Source organism: Coptis chinensis, chromosome 5 (genome assembly GCF_015680905.1).
Source record: "Coptis chinensis isolate HL-2020 chromosome 5, ASM1568090v1, whole genome shotgun sequence".
Classification (NCBI taxonomy): Eukaryota; Viridiplantae; Streptophyta; class Magnoliopsida; order Ranunculales; family Ranunculaceae; genus Coptis; species Coptis chinensis.
The window spans coordinates 97,553,685-97,574,400 of record NC_141460.1 but is presented as its reverse complement, the minus strand read 5'-3'; the positions used below and the strand labels follow the sequence as shown (position 1 = coordinate 97,574,400).

Sequence of the window (20,716 nt, the reverse complement as noted above, 5' to 3'; positions counted from 1 at the left end):
CGCACAAATCATAGTTCTAATTTTTGTTGGGATATAACAGGACGCCCACCTTTGCACAAAGCCAACAATGCCACAGTAGTTGATCAGAAAGTGACCGATTTTCACCAAGTTCAAGAAGACCTTGCAGCCTTGATGAAGCGGATACAAGCTATTCCAGTCAGTTCATCGATCCTTGCAGTGATTAATAGTAGTTGACGTCAGATCCGTTCTAAACTGAAAGTGAATCAGAAATCAGTTGACATCTACAATACGTTCAAATACATTCTATCATTATCGAATTGATATAATTCTGGAGTTTGGACTCTCGAGCATATTCCCTCGCTCCCAGTACTCATCCACCAAGTTCAACCATCCAGCAGCATGGTAGCCACCATACCTTTTTCAACATTGTGTTGCAGAGTCGTTCTTTCTTTGAAATTTCTCTTAAATATCTCCTCTCTATCATAAAGTCGAAGGAGTGGTGCAGTGATTACAGATTTATCTGCAACTGTTGAGGATGTGTGCGTTCCATAGCCTTAAAAGTCTCTCGGCTTAACCTTCAATGACAAACACATGTCTATATCCCCAGTTTTGATTCCTTTGCTGAAGTACCGAGCCCCTACGAGCTTGAAGTTACAATTGGAGGCATGAGCCATGTAGTCCAGCAGCTGGCATGGACACCAGAAATGCATGAGCAGCATGGCCAGTGATTGTCATGAGCTCACGACCAAACATCATATTACCATGAATTATGCCGTCTGTACAGCAGCTGAGGAGCAACTTGTAAGTTTGTAAAGAAGGTTGCAGACCCAAAGCCAGCATACTCTGAAACACTTCATAAGCATCAAGGAACCGGGGTGGCCGAAGGAATTTACTAAGAAGAGAATTGCATGTGGGAACATTAGGGCAAATGCCTGCGTCAACCATAGCCTAAAACCATCTGCGAGCTTTATCAGCATTTCAAGCCTTTCCCCATAAATCTAACAGGAGACCGTACACAGGTTCATTTGGATCCTAATTCTTCTGTTTCATATCTTCAAAAACAGCTTCTGCTTCATTGAGATAACCACAATGGCCAAGGACTTCCATCACAATGCTGTATTTGTTTATGGCTATGGCTATGTCTATGTCCTAAGCGCACTGGTATCATTGCTCTATCATTGAAACTACTGTTTCGAGGCCAAATGCGAGTGTTAAGTAATTTGATAATCACATTTTTACCATATGAAGCTGCAAGCCATAAACCAGAACTGTGTCAATAGCTTTCCATATGACTAACGGTATGCGGGACGATGGTAGTTTCTGCATGTCGAATAGCTGAGATGGTGTTAGGCTCGAACTAAATACATGCATAACATGGTTGTAGGAGTAGAGTAATGTTTCTTACTTGCAGGTATCTTGCATTGATTAGAGCAATGCCAATGTGTATCGATGCTATAATTCATGTGTTAAGAAGGATGCTGCATTTTGTTAAGTCTGAAAACATTGTCCGTATCCCATCCTCTGTGCCACCATTGACTCTATTGGCCTCTTCAGAGTCACAATCAATTGTTAATGTAACAAAAGGCAGATGTGATGACTTGTATATCTTGAACAAACTGCGCACAGTTTAAAAGTAAGAGGTAATCACGTGGAGAATATAAAGAAAACTTATTAGATGATGGGCAAATAGAACTATACACACTTGAATTCCAAAAAAGGACAATCCACTGATCGTATGGAAACGCATAAATCAAATCCCAAATACACATCAAGGGTTTGCTCCTTAAGCATAACAGCTGTTCTACGATATATCTAATTGGTTATATATGCTCGTACATCACAACTCTTGCACAACACACATATCAAACAAATCATGAACCATAGCAACAAACCTAGGAAAATACAGTATCAAAGTTTTTAAAAAAAACATAAATCCCAATTTTACCCCTATCGTTCCCTTGCCCTCATCTCACCAGGTTTTTTTCTAGTTTCCTCTGCAAACACAACTGTCAGCTCCTGGACATGAAGAACTTGTCCATCCATTTTTGTTTAGGTCCTCCCCCTTTTGAAAGAAGTATAATGCAATTAATCGACACATAATAACTTACAAAAAGAAATCGTATCTGGTTTAAGATGCTACTATAGAACTAACCCGGGTTTAGTAGGTCAAGTGTTCCTTTCAATGCAAATACCAGATAGCTTTCTCAATCAAGCTATTGATATGTTTTTTTTTGAGACTCTAACTCGTACTATGTACGTACACACACAGTTCAAGAACCATTAAGCTTAAAATACTAATCACAATCACAGTTATAAAAGCTGATTGGAAGAAATATGACAGCTAACATGAAAACTATATCTTGGGATAGCCCACACTTGCATGTTGAGTTTGTCTAATTTGATTTTTTCCACCGTAAATGTGTAGTTGAAAATCCATAACAACATCAGGAAAGTTGTTACAGGCACACCAACCATAGATACCATTTTGATGTATATTGTCGAGAAGCCAAGTAGGCAAAACCAAGGCGTAGCTATTAGTCGTGTGATGGCAACTTTGTACAATTAAGAACATAGAAAAGCATAGTAAAGTTGTTTTCCCTCCTCCTTTATCTGGGCTTGGGACCAGCAATGCAAGAACGGATTTTGCATTGGCGGAGCTAAGAACTTTTTTATATTAATTATGGTGGTAGTCATGGGTTAAATGTTTTAAAAATGAGACATATAGGAATAAATACATACAATTGTTCACTGAACGCCACTATGTAAAGAGAGCACATTATATTTTATATAGTAAAATATAGGAAAAAATGTAGGAAAAAAAATAATAAAACAAGGAAAAAAATAGTAAGTAGTCATGGGTTAACTCGAAACGTTAAGAAGACACATAGGAATCATTGCATACAATCAAATATTAAAGCTAGCAGAGGAATAAACATTATTTTCTTGCAATATTAATCACTCATATCATCGTATTCTGAAAGCAAGACGTCACGATACACTATATTTCTGGTATAAGTTCCATCACGTCTATTTAAGGATCCATTTTTTACCAATATCTTGATGTTATTGCGTGAAACACACCTTGACAATGCAACATATAGTTGCCCATGGGAGAAAACATGATCAGGAAGATATATACCTACATTTCGAATAGTTTGTCCTTGTGATTTATTAATAGTTAAAGCAAAACTAAGTTTTATTGGAAATTGTTTTCTAGTAAAACTAAATGGCATCTGTTCATTCACATTTGGTTTGAGAGGTATACACGGTATAAACTCTCTCTTACCTCTAAACTGTCCAGATGAAATCTCAACATATATAGTATTATCATAAAAATGTAGACAAATTAATCTTGTGCCATTATAGAATCCTATACTTGGATTAATATTCCTAAGAAGCATGATTGGACAACCTTTTTTAAGAGTTAAACGATGCGGTGGCAGGCCACCTGGTGCAATTGAATTTAAAAATTCTTGTTGATATAAGTTTTGAAGATCAGGCGGAACAATATCAAATGAGTAATAAGTCTTTTCTTCTCCTGGGAAAAGGCCTATCACCTTATTATTAAGTTTATCAACAATATCATTTCTCGGTGTTAAAATTGCTCTGTCAATAATGTAATTATCATTACATCCATTAATACTTAATGAAGGATAAACAAAATCTATTAAATCGTTTATTGATTGTTCACCAGCCCAAGGTATGACAATATCATCAGGCAATCTAATCATATTATCGTCATCAATATAGGGCTCATTACCATTGCCAATACGCAAAAGTAAATCAACAAACATTGGATCAGTTCTTGCACGCATATTTTGTGTTAAAGAAATTACCTCAACTTTTGGCCAGAAGAATGACTTGACAACACATGCGTCTATCTCTTGAGCTCTAGTAGAACGTGGGACAACAGAAAGCGTCTGACGAAAATCACCGCCAAGAACAATAACCTTTCCGCCAAAAGGGAGATTAGAGTCGGTGATATCTTTTAAGGTTCTAGCTAAAGCTTCAAATGCATGTCTATGAGCCATAGTTGCTTCATCCCATATAAGTATATCTGCATAACACAAAAACTTGGCAAGCGCAGATCGTTTAGAAATGTTACACATTGACAATGAATCAATAGTTATAGGGATGCTAAATCTCGAATGTGCAGTTCTTCCCTCAGGTAATGCAATGGCTGCAATTCCCGATGTCGCTGTTGCTATTGCAATATGGTTATCATTCCTTAGAGATGCAAGGAGTACTCTATATAAGAATGTTTTTCCTGTTCCTCCTGGACCATCTATGAAAAAAATAGATTCTTGTTTCTGTTTAACAACTGAAACGATCTTATCAAAAGCCTACTTTTGTTCAACATTAAGTTCCCCAATTGCCATAAGGTCTTCATCAGGGATTTGTATAGATCTCTCCTCAATAATAAGACGTGTTAATTCAATATCTTCATCAATGTCCCCAGTCATTTCGGGCAAATCAAAATTAGAAGTACTTTTTTGTTTTTCAGACAAAATATGATCAAGGTCTTTCAGAAGACGATTAATGAATAATTCAGTATTACCATTTCTATCATTTCGTGGAGCGTAGTCTTCAATCATAAATGGGTAGAATTCATCCCAAAGTTGTCTTACTCCACTCGGCTGACAATAAAGAAGAATGGTGGCAAACAATCTCCTTAAAGAAAGAGGCATATGTGTACTTGCAGCCTCTCTTAAACAACTTCTAATGTTGTCATCATTCTCAAGCAAACCCCGTATTTCAGCTGATTCTTTAAAAGTACTAACAGGCACACCATTAACTGTTAGCAAAGCATTGAAAGAAGTGGGACCTCTCACATGTAACAATAACATACGTAAATAATATCGTTCTCCTTCCATAGGAGAAACTGTGGCAATCCTTCCAATTGTTCTACGTTTATTACTTCTACGAACCCATTCTCTACGAGTGGAATCCCAATAAAAATATTCAGGAAACTCTAAGTAAAGATATTGGCGCGCCTCCTCATTAATAAGATTGGTTTTGAAAACTCAAGAAGCATGGTTTTGGTCTGTGCTCATCATCTAATATATCTTCAATAAGTTCACCACTATAATAAGAAACTTGTTGCCTATTTGGCAAATGTATCCGCAAGGAAACAACCTCAAGGAAACATGCCATTTAAAGGAAACTTATACAATCGTAAAAAGCCTCGTGGGGGCAGATCCATCGGCATTAACAAACTGTGGAAATCTCATCCTCTTTCGGATATGGTCTAGTACTAACTCCAAATGACACTCGATCGGGTCCTTTATAAACATATTTATACAAATATTTAACTGAAGTGATGCTCGAACAGATCTCAACATTAATATGACAGCTATATTTTAATAGCAAATAAGGATTGTATGGAACAACATTACGGTTGTCTAACGTGTATTTTCCTATACCAACATGTCTTCCATTATCACGTCTCATGTATGTAGCATATGAATCAGTACCATGTGAAGTCGAAGGTGCAAATGACTTAGGAAATCCACTCCTACATCTACCATTTTTCATACATACTGCACTCCTATTAACAGTTCCACATGCATTATGCATCATATGATTTTTTACTGCACTATACAAATCAGGTTCAGTATTGGGATCGGGAATTTCAGCAGAAACTATTTTATCAATATCCTCAGGATTGTGTATTTTATCATTTTCATGTAGGATGATCAGAAAATGAGCATGAGGTAGCCCTCTTTTTTGAAATTCTATAACATGAACTTGTGCAATAACTCTACCTAAAATATGTCTTCGAAACAAATCATGCTTAAGTTCTTCTAAAATAGAATGGAATGTTCTAGTAGTTAAATCAGGTCTATCTTGTGTACGTTGGCCAACTTCTGTTTCTCGAGTAATTGCATGCCATGATGAGTTACATGTTACAGTTATAAATAAATCTGGTTTCCCATACCTCCTTACCAAAGCCATTGCATCCTGATAGCGGCGATGCATATCCCGAGGGCTTCCAATATGAGAAGGTGGGAGTATTATCCTTTTGCCAATGTTGCCTATTCATTATAAGGTCAAATTCTTAATTTTATATAAATGAAGGAAACCAATGTGAATATAATGCTATTATACACATTAAAAAATATAAGTACCTGCATGTGTTTCCCCAGAGTTTAGTGCATCCTGAATGCCTTGGTACAACTCGGACCTAATAGTTTGCTGATTATCCCGATAAAATCTCATTTTCATCGTCTCAATTTTGACACACATGTCAACTATAAACTGTTGTAGAAGGCGACATCCCAAAAGAAACAATGAGACTTCAGAAGGCCGAATCTGAATAGCAACGAACATGAGAATTGAGAATTTGTAATACATGGGTTATACTAATTAGCAAAACATATCGTACCCTAAAACTGCTGGTATTCTCCAACCAAATTCTTTGATAAAATGAAATTTAAAAACAAAACTCAATTCCAACAAAAGAATACAAAAACATCATATGATTATAACAAATTAACTGATAAACCCAAGAACTCCAAGACGGTTTTCGCTTCACAGAGAAATGAAACTACGCCTACCTTAAACTATATCTCAAAATAAAACAAAAACCATTCAGTGTATACAAAGCCATTAAAAAAAAAAAAAAAATGTTTTTTATAAGCAAATGTAATGATCTGAAGGAAATCGACGGCAAAGAGTGTCTTTTCTCTTCCACCAAACCCTTCCAGAAAACATTTTCAGCACATATTTTTTATTTTTTACGTAATACAGAGCAAACACTTTAAAAGCAGTTCTAATAACAGGCAATGTATTTTAGAACATATCAACTTATTAATACATTTTACGGCTTAAAGTTATGGTGAACCAATGACCATTAGTTGTAAAACAATAATAACATATAACACATTTTTTTAAAACACAGGAAAATTTGTAACCAACACAAACAAATATCAAAGCGAAGCACATAACTTATTTGGTTTTATGAAGTCTATACAATAAACTACCTTAACAGTTATTATACATAATTCGGTTGCTCTCAGCCACTGTATATTCCCTAATCTTCTCATAGATGGTGAAAGGATGGGGTGATAACTTCTCCAGCACTGAATTCAGGACTAGTTTTGCTAGAGGCAATGGTAGAACTTACTATCAATGTCTTTAAGGCTGTAATACATACAGAACACTTAACCATGGTTAGTGTCTCTTTCTAAATTATTTCCAGCTGTTAAGGAAAAGAGACTCCGCACAGACTTGGTTGACATAGTTAATGTTGTAAGACAAATTAATGCTTTGTGCTTCCTATTCTGCATATCATGGTTTCTATGTGAATGCTTCTCCATACATAACCATGCATTTTCAGGTATTTATATTGGTGAAGGCAAAGTGGTTCATTTTACACCCCAACTAGATGGCAGTTCAAGCATGGAAACCTCCTGTGGCTCCTGTCATACATGTTCAAAGCTTCCATCTACTTATCCAACTTTCCCTAATTGTGGTTTCAGGCAAGAAAACAGTGGTGTAGTCCTCTCTTGCTTGAACTGCTTCCCTTGAAATGGATCCTTGTACTGCTTTGAATATGGCGTCACCCCGTCTGTTTTCATTGCCAAAGTCCGAGGAGGAACGGCACTACAGCAACATCAGACCCCCAGAACCAGTAATTCACAGGGCATTGTATCTGCTTTCAGAATGGATTTGGGAACTTCGACATTTTCCCAAATAACAGCGAGGACTTTGCACTTTATTGCAAGACAAGTTTTCTAGTTCTTGACAAGTCACGTATGGGTATGACTGGTCAAGCTTGTTCGCTTATTAGTGCCACATTCACAGCACTTCTTTCCTCTCCTCTGAATATGTCAAGGCAACAACGTGTTGGGTTAGCTACCTTAACAGTTGGGACGTACTTTCTGAGCAGGTATGTTGCTGATATAGGTGTCCGCAGTGATGTCAGTAAGGTGGCAGTGGAGGACCTGGCTGTGAACTTTGTTAGATCGGCAATAGCTAATAAGGAGTAACAACAACAATCTAGCTGGGTGCTCTTTAAATTGAACACCGGCCAATGCGTGCTCTTTGTGCATTGGGTTAGTCAGGGATGACCTCTAGTGCCCTATTGCTAGTATGGAAGTCAAAACCCCAATAAAACAAACTTCATCTTGTTGCCGTTCGATATTGTTTTGCCGAATTGCAACTGGGAGGGAGTCCCTCTATGAAGCTTATTTATAAAATTTAGTTTGCTATAAGGTCTTTGTATCCTATAGCCGTGTAGGCACATGGTGGCCTGAATTGCAGAATTTGTGGTTGTGATATGACCTTTGATTTTAGGCAACTACGCTTCCATACATCTTCTTGTAATGATAGTAGACAATTTTGATAACCTTTATGTTGTGAATAATTAACTGCGGAAACAACGTTACCCACAACAAACGGATCAATCCTACACAAAGATTGATCATTCACACTAGACAAAACTTCAATACCCTCCAAGTACTATCCCAACGCTTCTCATTAACAATTTAACAAGCATATAAAGTAAATATAATAATGCAAAAAGAGAACCAACCACAAGACAAGGATATATCGTGGTTCGACAATTTGCCTACATCCACACCGGGCGAGATCCAAGCTTTACTAGAAGTCCGAGTAACAGATTACAAGAGCTCTCAATTCACTCACAAAGAATGAACACTCAACTCACTAAGAATTTCTCTCTTACAATCTCTCTTTCTTTCTTTTTGGAAAAGTTAGGTTTTCCAAAAAACTGATTTTGTTTTTATACTAAAAAAACAAAAAATCGTGGTTACTGTAGCGAGGCCCGCAAACAAAAGACACGGCGCTGGGTAGCTCCCTTTGAATGGGAAGGCGGGCTGGCGCTTCTTCGGCTGGTCGTCGCCAATTCATCGGACCATGGCGAAGTCGCTTTTGGCTGGGCGGCCTCGACCGTGAAAAGCGGAAAAACGCCTTTTTCTACATTCTCCACCTCGGTGAGGTTTTAACACATAAAACCGGGCGAACACATCCAACAAGAGCACATCCATCCGTAACTTCGCGAATAACCGCCTGGCAGGGGGCATGCCCACAAAGGGCCACCCACAAAGAGTGTCATGCTCACAAAGAGCCACCCCACAAAGAGTGTCATGCTCACAAAGAGCCACCCACAAAAGAGTGTCATGCTCACCAAGAGCCACCCACAAAGAGTGTCATGCTTGCAAAGAGCCACCCACAAAGAGTGTCATGCTCTCACAAAGAGCCACCCACAAAGAGTGTCATGCTCACAAAGAGCCACCCACAAAAGAGTGTCTTGCTCACAAAGAGCTATCTTCACAGAGTCATGCTCACAAAGAGCAATCACGCCACAAAGGGCCATGCCTACGAAAGGCATCAATCAACAATGCATGAGCCTCCACCATATGTGGAGTACCCCAACCAATGTTGAAACTCAACTCCATAGAGAACCTTCTACAACCCAAAACCCTTTTTGCCCCAGTAATGAAACAAATTCCCAAATTACAAAACTTGTCACGAGCCTCCACCATTTTCTCGCGATATCCACCACCCAATCTCTATAATGAGTATCTCGAACAGCTTCCTTGAAACTATCTGGCTCATCATCTTCAATATTCAGTGCGTAGGCAACCGAGTCCGGTTGACCATAATGCTTCACTGGCTTATCATGCCCGTACTTCATAACTTGTTTCACGCTTCTCTTTGGCTTTGATCTAGCCAAAGCTTGCTGCTCAGGTTGTTGTAACTCTACTTCTTGTTGAATAGTTCTTTCACTAAGAACCTCACTCTCTTTAGCATCCTCAGACGCTTCTATCTCAATCACTTGAGATTGTATAGAATCACCACTATTTCCAGCCTTCTCCGGCCTGCTAAAAAAAAGCATCGAAGTCTCATCAAAGGTAACCTCACTGCTGACCAGGAACTTGTGGTTCTCTAGACACCACAATCCGTATCCCTTTCCTCCCTTTGCATAGCCCAAGAATATTGCTTTCTTAGCTTTAGAATCAAGTTTACTATCATTCATGTGGTAGTAAGCACTAGATCCAAACACTCGCAAAGTACCATAATCACGGTGGTTTCCGCCCACACCTCATAAGGTGTTTTGCGATCTATCGCGGAACCGTGATCTATTATACAAGTAACACGCCATGGCCATCGTGATCCGCCTTTAACTCTTTTGCCAAGATTGGCATTAGAAAGCAAACACCTAGCTTTCTCAAGCAACAACGGCGATTCATTCTCTCGCTAACCCATTCTGGCGTATGCGCCCCCTCATCTGTCGATTCCGGCAATTCCCCATTAGCAAGACAAAACTCTTGAAAGGCCTATGGGTATACTTTCGGTACCATTGTCGAATAGCAGAAGTCTTCACCTTCCTATCGTCGCGATTCTCAACCCTTGCCTTCCACTTCTTAAATGTCTCGAAAACTTCATCCTTGGACTTCAAGATATATACCCACACATAAGCGTGTATAATCATCAATGAAAGAGACATAATACCGGTTACCTCCCTTAGAAGCCACTCTAGAAGGTCCCCAAACATCCGTATGCACATAATCCAGGATGTCTCTCGTCTTGTGCTTGCTTGTACCAAACTTGACTCTTGACCAGACCGCCATAGACCAATTTCGCAAGAATTCCATACTTGGTTTCTCCAAGTCTTTTTTAGCCCTAAACTCGCTTGTAATAACAACTCAGACAATCCCTTGTGGCTCATATGCCCAAGGCGATATGCCACAATTTTGTGCACTCAGAATCATCACTATATGTACCCACTGCTACATCACCTATCACTGTACTACCCAACAAAGTATACAAGTTTCCATGTCTTTGACCCTTCATAATGACTAGAGAGCCACTAAGGATCTTTAGGACTCCACCATTTCCCACAAAATTGTGGCCTTTGGAATCCAAAGTACCAAGAGAAATAAGGTTCTTCTTTAACTCAGGAACATGCCTTACATCGGTTAAAGTCCTCACTACACCATCATGCATCTTGACCCGTATAGTTCCAATCCCAACCGTCTTACAAGCAACGTCATTGCCCATCAAAACGGAACCTCCACTCAAGTTCTCATAGGTAGCAAACCACTTCCTATTTGGACACATGTGGTAGGAACACCCGGAATCAAGAATCCATGTATCGGTCATGTGGTCGTCTTGTGTAGACACCGAAAAGACTTACATCATCCCTATCGGGCGGAAGCAAGACTTGCTTCACTAACATCCTCATTCTCAAACTTACCACTCATCTTGTTACTCTTTTTTGGGCTAGAGCAATCACATAGATGATGCCCCTTTTCTTTGCAATTGAAGACCGTGACATGTTTTAAAGGCTTCTTCGAACTACCCCTTCCACTTGCTTGTGGAAGTCATCTCATTCGACATCACCCTCGCCATCTTTTCTTTGCTTCTTTATCAAACTTCTCTACTTTAAATCTAGCATTTGACATCTTGGGAGCCCCTTTTTCAAGTCACACACAATAACCTAAAAAATTATCTCACTCAGGAATTTTATCGAACACCTTTGTCTACATAAATTTCGAAAGCACTATGGTTCTTTACCAAAACTCAAAATCCTAGTCGTATACCTCGCCCGATACCAATTGTTGTAGAATAATTAAGCTGCGGAAACAACGTTACCCACAACAAAGCGGATCAATCCTACACAAAGATTGATCCTTCACACTAGACAAGACTTCAATACCCTCCAAGTACTATCCCAACGCTTCTCATTAACAATTTAACAAGCATATAAAGTAAATATAATAATGCAAAAGAGAACCAACCACAAGACAAGGATATATCGTGGTTCGACAATTTGCCTACATCCACACCTGGCGAGATCCAAGCTTTACTTGAAGTCCAGAGTAAGCAGATTACAAAGAGCTCTCAATTCACTCACAAAAGAATGAACACTCAACTCACTAAGAATTTTCTCTTACAATCTCTCTCTTTCTTTCTTTTTGGAAAAGTTAGGTTTTCCAAAAAACTGATTTTGTTTTTATACTAAAAACAAAAATCGCTGATTCTTGTAGCGAGGCCCTTAAACAAAGACTGTGGGCGCTCCCCCTTGAAAGCTGGCGGCTTCTTCTCGAAAATGGTGGCATGGGTAATTCATTCGGACCTACATGATGAAGTCGCTACCGATCAGTGAAAAGCAGAAAAACGCCCTTTTTCTCTACACTTTATTATTCATGGACCTTTTCTTGTTGAGTCTATCAATATGGAAGATGATGTTGCATGATGAGTATACATTACTGTATTTGAGTACACCCATATTCTCTTTGTTTATTGTACTAGAGTGTATTTACGGGTTGGGTTTTAGGAAAATTAGCTTCTTGCTAATGATTTAAGTGTTAATGTAATCTGTTTAATTAGTTGGAATATTTAGCGGTATTATCCTTAACATAAGCACAACAAGAATGGGGAAGAACAACACTCTTTTCCGATTTCGACTACCATATTAAGATATATATACATCTAGGACAGACCATTGATGAAAAACCCTGAGACTGATTAATACTGATCTAAATCTCAACTCGAGGCCTTATTCGTACTTTTGGTATTCTTGATCAAGATCAACACTCTTTTCCAATTTTGACCACCATATTAAGATTGGCAAGACCATATATGAAGAACCCTGAGAGTCTGAATCTTGTTCAAAATCTCAACTCAAGCTTGGGACTTAGATCTTAACCTAGTTTACCTTATACACCTTGTGGTTATCGTTGTTAATTAGTTAGTTGGTTGATGGAATGTCGTTGTTTAAGTTTGTTTTATAATTGTTTATATATAGTTTCTAAATTATCTTGTCTGTCATATAATCATATTCCCTTTTGTGCAGCTCTCCCAGTCTATGTGAGGCGCAAGACTGCAGAGGACAATGCGCAGCTGTGTTACTTGGTTGTTTGTGTGAGACAGTTAAAGAATGATCTGAAACAAAAAGTGATGGAATTTTCTGAGACTATAGGTTTTGCAGAAATGGTATGTCAAGGGTCGTGTTTATCACCGATTGTCTTTCTTTCTGTGAGAAACGACACCGGTTAGTTAATGACCTGGCTTCAAATTTGTCCTACTGTAGAAAGTACACCACCCGTCTTGATACAGAAATATCTTCGACAGTGAAAATGTTACTCAACATATTCCTTTTGCTGGCTGGCAGTGAACATAGGGGCCTAGTTGCCCTTCATTACAAACGGAGCAACTTTGACTTCATTATCTGTAACTTCAGCTCCCAGGTTGTTGTAATGGTCACAGGTTGCACTGAGTTTGTTCTTAAGCATTCAGCAATGAACATTAGTGATCTCATTCTGCTCAGTTAACTGTGTTGGTGATAGACCAAAAAAGTTGACCTCTCGCTTTTCACTGTGGATGTAGGGGCTCAATTCCGAAGTCGGTCACTCCGCATTGGCTGTTTCTTTTCTATATAATAATTAATGCCCTGCATCATTCTGTGTATTCATTTGATATTTCGGGTTAAGTGATACTGAGATTTTAGAGTTCAAGGATAATTTTTTGAGAGAATTGGTCGTAAAATGAAAATGTACGAGTTCAAAGTTTTAGTGGTTCAAGGATAATTTCGGGTAAACTCCAACAATAATTTTCATTTTCCTTCTTGACCTACTGAATATGTCGATCAGATATGTTGGCATATATTTTGAGAGAATTGGCGTATAGTTTCCTCAAGTATGACATCCTCTGTGCTCTTCTTGTCATTGCACACTACTTTTTGAACAACTACGAAACCACTATCATTTGAGTTTCATTCATCTGAAATCTGAATTTATACTAGAAAGATTTCTCAAATTTTCAGAAAACTAAGTTCAGGTGAAAATACAGTGCAATAATGACTTTCAATTGTCACATGAGAGTTGGGGATTTGAAGTTCTGAAAGCCAGTTAAACATGAACTGTATGCACAACTAGAAACCACTGTCCCAAAAAATTGAAACCAGGAAAACCTTGCAGGTATAACAATATTTTTGGTGATTTAGGTTACAGCAAAATATGTTCTCTGTAAGACTACAAGTGTTGGTCCCCCACAAGAGATCCACCAGTATTCAATTAAAAAACATTGCAGAATGCTTGAAGAGTTCAACCCCGGCCCATGAAAAACAAGCATTAACGAGACTCAACCATGGCTTGGGACTCGTCCATGGCTTTCTTCTTCTCCACAATTTCATTAATCGCCTCAATCAATCCAGCGTGCTCCTCTATAATTGCATAAATGAGATCTATCTTCTTTTCCATAAGAGCACCAAAACCACGACCGGCCAAAGGAGCAATTGTATCAGGTCGAGCCTGGACACCTGAAGCTACAGGGGAAAAAAATCATTAATACCAATTTTAAAAGAAGATCATATATGAGATTTCATTTGCAAAAAATGCAATAGAAAGTAGAAGCTTTCAACTTCACAAGATAGATAGTTTGTGTGAAAGTGAAACCCAAATGAAATAGAAAGAAATGTAACTACAATGATACAAAGAAATTATATTCATTCCTGTTCACGTAACTTTTGGGCAGTATTCACGGGAGAAGCTTGTTAAAGTCGGGCACAATGACAAGATTCAGTCTCTGTATAGTGTATCCTACTGAAGAGCAAAACGATATACAACACGCGATACTCAAAGGCTATTGTGGCTGAGCCAAAATCAGCTACTGGTGTTCCACAATGCTGTCCCGGAATTGCAGAGGTATAGGCTTACTCTCTGCAATTCAAAATCTAATGGGACTCATTAGGATAATAACTAACATAATCTTTTTAATGGAATCATTCAAGCTTTTTTTTAATAATTCAACTAGCATCAGCTTTTTCTGTCCACTCAACTTCAAGGTCTCAAGAACTTATATGAAGGTGAAACCTGGAGTAGAGAGAAATACGACTCCGATGATATAAGGAAATTAAGAGTGCATGTTGACCAACTACGAATCCATCAACATATTACTCTCAATTAGCTATTTAAACTCAATAAGTATCATCATAGCATTACAACCAGTCAGATTAAATATTTTTACCAATAATAAAAGGGCAAAAAAGGAGAAAACTTTATCAAGGCATGGAAACAAGGTATAATTAGAAATATGCGGCCTACATGATAAAAAAGCAGGAAAATCTATTCAACATATTAGCTTCATAAACCTAAGACTAGGCAAGAAACTTCTTGTGTGGAACCTCATCAAAAGTTGCTTACAACGATATAAATTTATCTACTCTTGACAAGGTTAAATATATATATCTACTTGAGGTGATACTTTCTGAGGAGGTTCTCCATTATGGGAAGACTTCGTCACCAAAAATCAGTCCTCAGTTCATCTTGTAAGTTCATTTTTGGTGGTGGAGTTCATTTGGAGTCTTCCCATAATGATGATAGGTGGTCATAGGGGCTCTTTGCTACAAAGGAAACCCCAAGTAAATGGGTAGCTGATAATTCATAATAGTCAAACTGAAGGTCTGAGTGCCAAACCAAACAGATACTCGTGAGACGGTGACCTCTAATTTGTGCATAGTAAGTAGCAAGCAACTTGTTAGCATCATCTAATTTGTGCTCTACTCTTGTGGCAGTAGGCAACGAACAAAATGAATTAGGTCACACCCAAATTAAAAGTGAGCTACAAATCCTACAATGGGATACTAGGAAGCACGGATACCGACACGCGACATGAATACGACACAACACGGATACGCGGACACGGTATTTTTCAAAAATATAGGACACGGATACGTCATGGACACATTTGAATAATATATATATATATTTGGCCCGTATGTGAGGGGATGAAACCTAACTAAGCTGTCCTCTTTTTCTCTCTCAAAATATCTTGTATAATTGAGATTACTATTCGGGCGTGTCCCCCGCATGTCCCTTGCGCGTGTCCCGTGTCGGAAATTAAAAAAAATAATTATAAAATCGGATACTCCAAAGTCCAAATCGCGTATCGGACGCGTGTCGGGGCGTGTCCGTGTCGGACACCGATACTTCACCCTTAGAGACGTGTCGGTGCTTCATAGATGGGATATATACATTTCCAGCGGAGTTTAAATTTTCCTGATCTATTAATTTGCAGCGGTCCTTCCAAAGATTCACCATAAATCAGAAAAAGGGAAATGTGTAATGGGTCATCCTATTAGAGCACTTTTTAGCTTTTACAGCACAGAGACTGCTACTGCAGATATATAGAGTAATACACAAACAAGGTCACATCAATCCAAATCCACAAACTCAGACAAAATCAATATTTTTCGTAACATCGAAGATAACCTCCCATCTCACTAAATCGTGGACTTCTATAAGGTCGATATCAATACTGAAAATTTTAATCTTTTGATTCTTTTCTCATAAATTTCCATAACCGTTCATGTAGAGAATACAGGATCAGCTATGCTTCCAACTCTCAGATATACTCATACAGAAGGATTAATGATTCCATAATGAATTTTCAACTCTAATTCATCGATACCTCATAAATGCCTTAAAAAAAACTAAGGTGGTGTGAAATAAACTGAATTTTCCAACGAAGATATGCTTTTCTCCCATTTGGAGATGAAATAACGTCGACAACTCTTATTACTCAGCCAGATCTCAGAAAGCCGCTCACAGCATCTTGACAATTAATTCTCTGGCAACGTTTTTTTGTTAAGTAATGAGCAAAAACCAGTCAGGTCCAGGGTATCTATTCTCTTTCCAAGAGAGAAAGAGCTGACCAAATCTCCTCGCGTAGGTTTCCTACAAGGCTACCAACCAAGGGTCTATAACACTCTCTAGGAACCATGGATCCATACTGATACAGAGTCAAAACCTGATTCCTTGGATATGCTTTCTATAATATATATATGGATTCTAACCTTAAAACATGCTTTCAAAAAAACTTTGAACTTTTAGATGAAAAGTTCAAAATGAACACTAATTTTTACATGATTAGACATATCCAAATATTATAATTTTTTGTGAGAATGATCTTCATGGTGGGAGATCATCTCCACAAAACCAGACCTTAATTCATTTGTATGTGAAAATGTGGCTATAATGTGCATAAGAATGTGGCTCTATCCCTCCCTAATATATATACATGGAGCTTTGGGTTTAGCCTAAAAGTAGTCCTTAACCATTAATTCCATTCCAAACCTAAGGCCCCTAATGCTAAGCCTAGTTCAGTTGCACAAAAACCTTTCAACTTCATATAAACAAATGCACCAAAAAAAGTCCAACCCAGTTCGACCAAGATAATATTGATCTTTCACATATACAAAACACAAAACTTTTTGTGTCTGTATCCTACTGAAGAGGAACACGGAATACAATACACATACTGAAAGGATTTCGTGGCCGAGCCAAAATCAGCTACTGATGCTCCAAAATGCTGGCCCACAGTTGCAGAGGTATAGGCTTCCCCTCTGCAATTCTAATTCTAATAGGACTTATTAGGAAAATAGGCCTGACATAATCTTCTTAATGAAATCAAAAGCATCTAAGAAAAGGTCTTAACCTAAGAAAACCCAATGCTACATCCATAAACGACTCAATTAAAGACCTACTTGGGTTTCAAAGTTCACCTGGTTTAATAATAGGTGGGGTGGTGCAAACAGTATAAAGGAACAATTAGATAGTGTGCTATGGTCTACTTAATGGTTTGATATATTCCCATTCTCTACTGTTAGCAGCGTATATCTGATCAACTTGAAAGACTAGAAAGAAATGTAAGTACAATTTCATAACAAATACCATTGCTTCCTGTTGTAGCTTTAGCTTCAGAATCGTCCTCTAGCCTCTTTCCATCATAATTTTCCAATAGTTGATTAGCTACATAACTCCAAAAAAGGCAAAAACAAAGAAAATTCAAACAACATCCTTTTAACCATAAGAAATCATCCAAAAGAAAAGTATATCACAGTTTTCTAAATAATCAATCTCGAAACAGATACAAAACATATTCTCGATAACTCCTAATAGAACATCAAACATGTCACGTGACAAGCTAAGTGATAAATTGTACTACTATAGATATTATGTTGACTTGTTGACTTGTTATGCACTCAAACGATATCTCAAGAAAAAGTGATAATATACATATTAGTATAGCATAGAACTCGCTTAGTATACGAGCTAATAGTATCCTATAAACAGAAACAAGATCTATACAGTCTTTCATTAATACCTATGCAGAATCCCAGAAAAGACCCAAGTTGAATAGCCTCGGTATTACATGTACACCAAGGAATAAATACAATCTAAATGAAAAAGTAAACACAATATAGGATGGAGACAGGAGAGAAGTATACACTTTCTGTTGACACATAAATTAGCAAAAGAATTGAAGATAGCAACTTACAGATTTTATCATCCTGGTGGGATTGGTTGGAATCTTCATGAGGATATGTTATTAAGAATAAGTCCTTGGAGACTGAGCCATCAATCAACATGCATACTAACGCCTTTATTTGTCACTCAACAAGAACTTACGAAGAATAACCCCACCTTCATCGTTCATATCATCTGTCACAAGCACATGTAGTATCATAGATGTGGTTTCAGCATTCACTGAGAAACCCCTGTCAAGCATTGCTTTATGAAATTGGAGTGCCTTTTGAGTATCTTTTTCCTTGAGAAATCCTTGAACCATGATATTGAAAGTATGGTCATTTGGAGCCACACCCTTCTTTTCCATCTCAAGAAACAAACTTTGAGCATCATATAACATCCCCTCTTTACAATAGCTATTGATCAATGTCGTATATGTTATGGTGTCGGGTTGCACCTCTTTTGAAGAAAGGCTGTAAAATAGTTCTTTTGCTTCCAACAACTTTCCTTCTCTGCACATGTGGTGAATAATACTGCTATAAATCACAACATCAGCTCTTAACCCATTTCTTTCCATCAAATGAATCAATTCCATAGCTTCAGAAAGACCACTGTTAGCACACAAACCTTCTATTAAAGTACCATATGTGAGAATATCTGGACTTTGTCCATGAGTTTGCATGTCTTCAAAAAAAAATTTTGCGTCCACAACTCTCCCGACCTTACATAGCCCACCAATAAGGGTGTTATATGTAACAACATTAGGTTTCAAACACTTGCACTTCAAATTCTCATAAAGTTGCATAGCCTCATCTAATCTCTTAGCCTTGCAATAACCATTAATCATTGTGTTATAGCTAACAATATCGGGTTCTAGACCAGCATCCACCATTAAATCAAAAACATTTCCAGCCTCTTCCATTCGACCCTGCAAACAACACCCATCCATCAAAGAGTTGTATGTGATAGTGTCAGGCGCCACATTTCTTTGAATCATCTCCTCTAATAGGTGATGTGCCTCACTAAGCTCCCCTTCTTTGCAATACGTATCGACCAAAATATTGTATGTTGTCACATTTGGCCAGACTCCTCGACTGATCATATCATGCAACAATTCAGTTGCCTTGTTCAAATTACTGGAGATGCATAGGCCATAAATCAAAGATGTATATGCGACGACATCAGGCATTATACCTCTTTGAAGCATCAGTTCAAACACTTGAAGTGCTTCACTAGTCCTACCCTCTTTACCAAGGGCATCAACAAGAATGGTGAATGTTACTACATTTGGTGAGATGCTTCTTTTCAACATATCTTCAAACAAACTTACGGCTCCTTCTAATTGACGAATGCTGCATAGTCCATGAATCAAAGAGGTGAAAGTAATGGCATTTGGGACAACTCCTCGAGCAATCATATCCTGAAAGAGATTGACGGAGTCATTCACCTGATATTGCTTGCAAAGACAGTCAATGATCATATTGTATATGTGGACATCAGGCTTAAGTTTTTCCTTTTCCATTGAGCTCATCAGTTGAAGGGCAGTTTCTGAATTTAATGATTTGCAAAACCAATTGATGACAACCCCATAAGTGACTTCATCTCGGGCTATTTTGTCAAACAATTCCAAAGCTGGTGCTGATTTGCCCTCTAGAAACAAACCCTTGAGAAGAGAATTGAAAGTAAAAGCATTCGGTTGAAACCCACGTTTTAGAATATTCCCCAACACAGCAAACCCAAAATCCACCCGACCGATACAAGAGTAGCAATTGATCAAGGTGTTAAGCGTCACAATACTCGGTTGGACTCCAGCGGAAGCCATTGCATTGTGCATGGATAAAACAATAGAAAAGTGTTTGGTCTTGACAAGGGCTCCTAGCAGTTGATTGAAAGAGTGAATGGAAGGCAAGGGTCGATACCGAATCAACTCATTAAAGAAACCCAATGCCTCGTCAAGCTCAAGTGTTCCAGATTTACACCTTTTTCTTACTAAATTTACTAATAAATCAAAATGAAGGTCGTCTTTTGATGATTGACGTGGGTAATACGTAGTAGTAGAAGTTTTGAAACGAAACAAGGAAAGAGAATGCAAGATAGGAGTGAGAGTAGCAGAAGAAGAAACCCTCCTTAACATCGCCATTTTGAGTGGTCGACCAGAAAAAATGAAACCCCCCAACACTACCAACCAACCGATAGTGAGTAACCTACTCTAATGAAAATCTCATGAAATATTTTTTGGTAATCTTAAACAAGGCTCAAAATATCAAATTCGCAAAAACTGATATATATATCGGATATATCAGAAATATTAGAAATATTTTTTTTTTGTTGACCAGTCAAAATTTTTGTTTTGTATGTCGATTATATCGGAAATATCATCAATATATCGGTCAAAGTCAACAATATCGGTCAAAGTCAACAATTTATATCATCTATATCGATCGATATATATCGTTATATCGGAAATTCTGATATAT

The 20,716-nt window shown here is 38.0% G+C and overlaps 2 protein-coding genes and 1 pseudogene across 8 annotated transcripts; 1 reads left to right on the top strand and 2 right to left on the bottom strand.

The window, feature by feature from the left end:
* Positions 1-612: 612 nt before the first annotated feature.
* Positions 613-6,186, bottom strand: LOC147500692 (uncharacterized). Its single transcript, XM_086563669.1, has 6 exons — positions 6,090-6,186; positions 5,385-5,996; positions 4,320-4,756; positions 3,248-4,271; positions 1,121-1,209; positions 613-909 (listed from the first exon to the last, which is right to left on the bottom strand). The coding sequence occupies exons 1-6, from the start codon at positions 6,184-6,186 to the stop codon at positions 613-615; spliced, it is 2,556 nt and encodes an 851-aa protein (XP_086419795.1).
* Positions 6,187-6,971: 785 nt separating this feature from the next.
* LOC147500691 (protein LEAD-SENSITIVE 1 pseudogene) lies at positions 6,972-8,177 on the top strand (annotated as a pseudogene).
* Positions 8,178-13,761: 5,584 nt separating this feature from the next.
* Positions 13,762-20,432, bottom strand: LOC147500690 (uncharacterized). Of its 7 annotated transcripts, none has more exons than XM_086562313.1 (3): positions 18,271-20,432; positions 17,252-17,749; positions 13,762-14,257 (listed from the first exon to the last, which is right to left on the bottom strand). In XM_086562313.1, exon 1 carries the CDS (start codon positions 20,377-20,379, stop codon positions 18,376-18,378), a length of 2,004 nt encoding a protein of 667 aa, XP_086418439.1. In that variant the 5' UTR covers positions 20,380-20,432; the 3' UTR covers positions 13,762-14,257; positions 17,252-17,749; positions 18,271-18,375. The 7 variants fall into 7 exon arrangements, with proteins under 7 accessions (XP_086418439.1, XP_086418437.1, XP_086418440.1 ...); XM_086562311.1 differs by having other exon boundaries at positions 17,664-17,749; XM_086562314.1 differs by having other exon boundaries at positions 13,762-14,251; positions 17,664-17,749.
* Positions 20,433-20,716: the final 284 nt, after the last annotated feature.

What these genes read in the sequence shown, in the direction of transcription:
- LOC147500692 (XM_086563669.1), bottom strand. Translation starts at nt 6,186, where the DNA reads ATGAAAATGAGATTTTATCGGGATAATCAGCAAACTATTAGGTCCGAG. An exon ending in TGGCAATTGGGGAACTTAAT is followed by an intron (nt 4,272 to 4,319) that starts GTTGAACAAAAG and finishes GTTGTTAAACAG; the next exon opens with AAACAAGAATCTATTTTTTT. An exon ending in TTCATCTGGACAGTTTAGAG is followed by an intron (nt 1,210 to 3,247) that starts GTAAGAGAGAGT and finishes TATGGCTTGCAG; the next exon opens with CTTCATATGGTAAAAATGTG.
- LOC147500690 (XM_086562313.1), bottom strand. Translation starts at nt 20,379, where the DNA reads ATGGCGATGTTAAGGAGGGTTTCTTCTTCTGCTACTCTCACTCCTATC.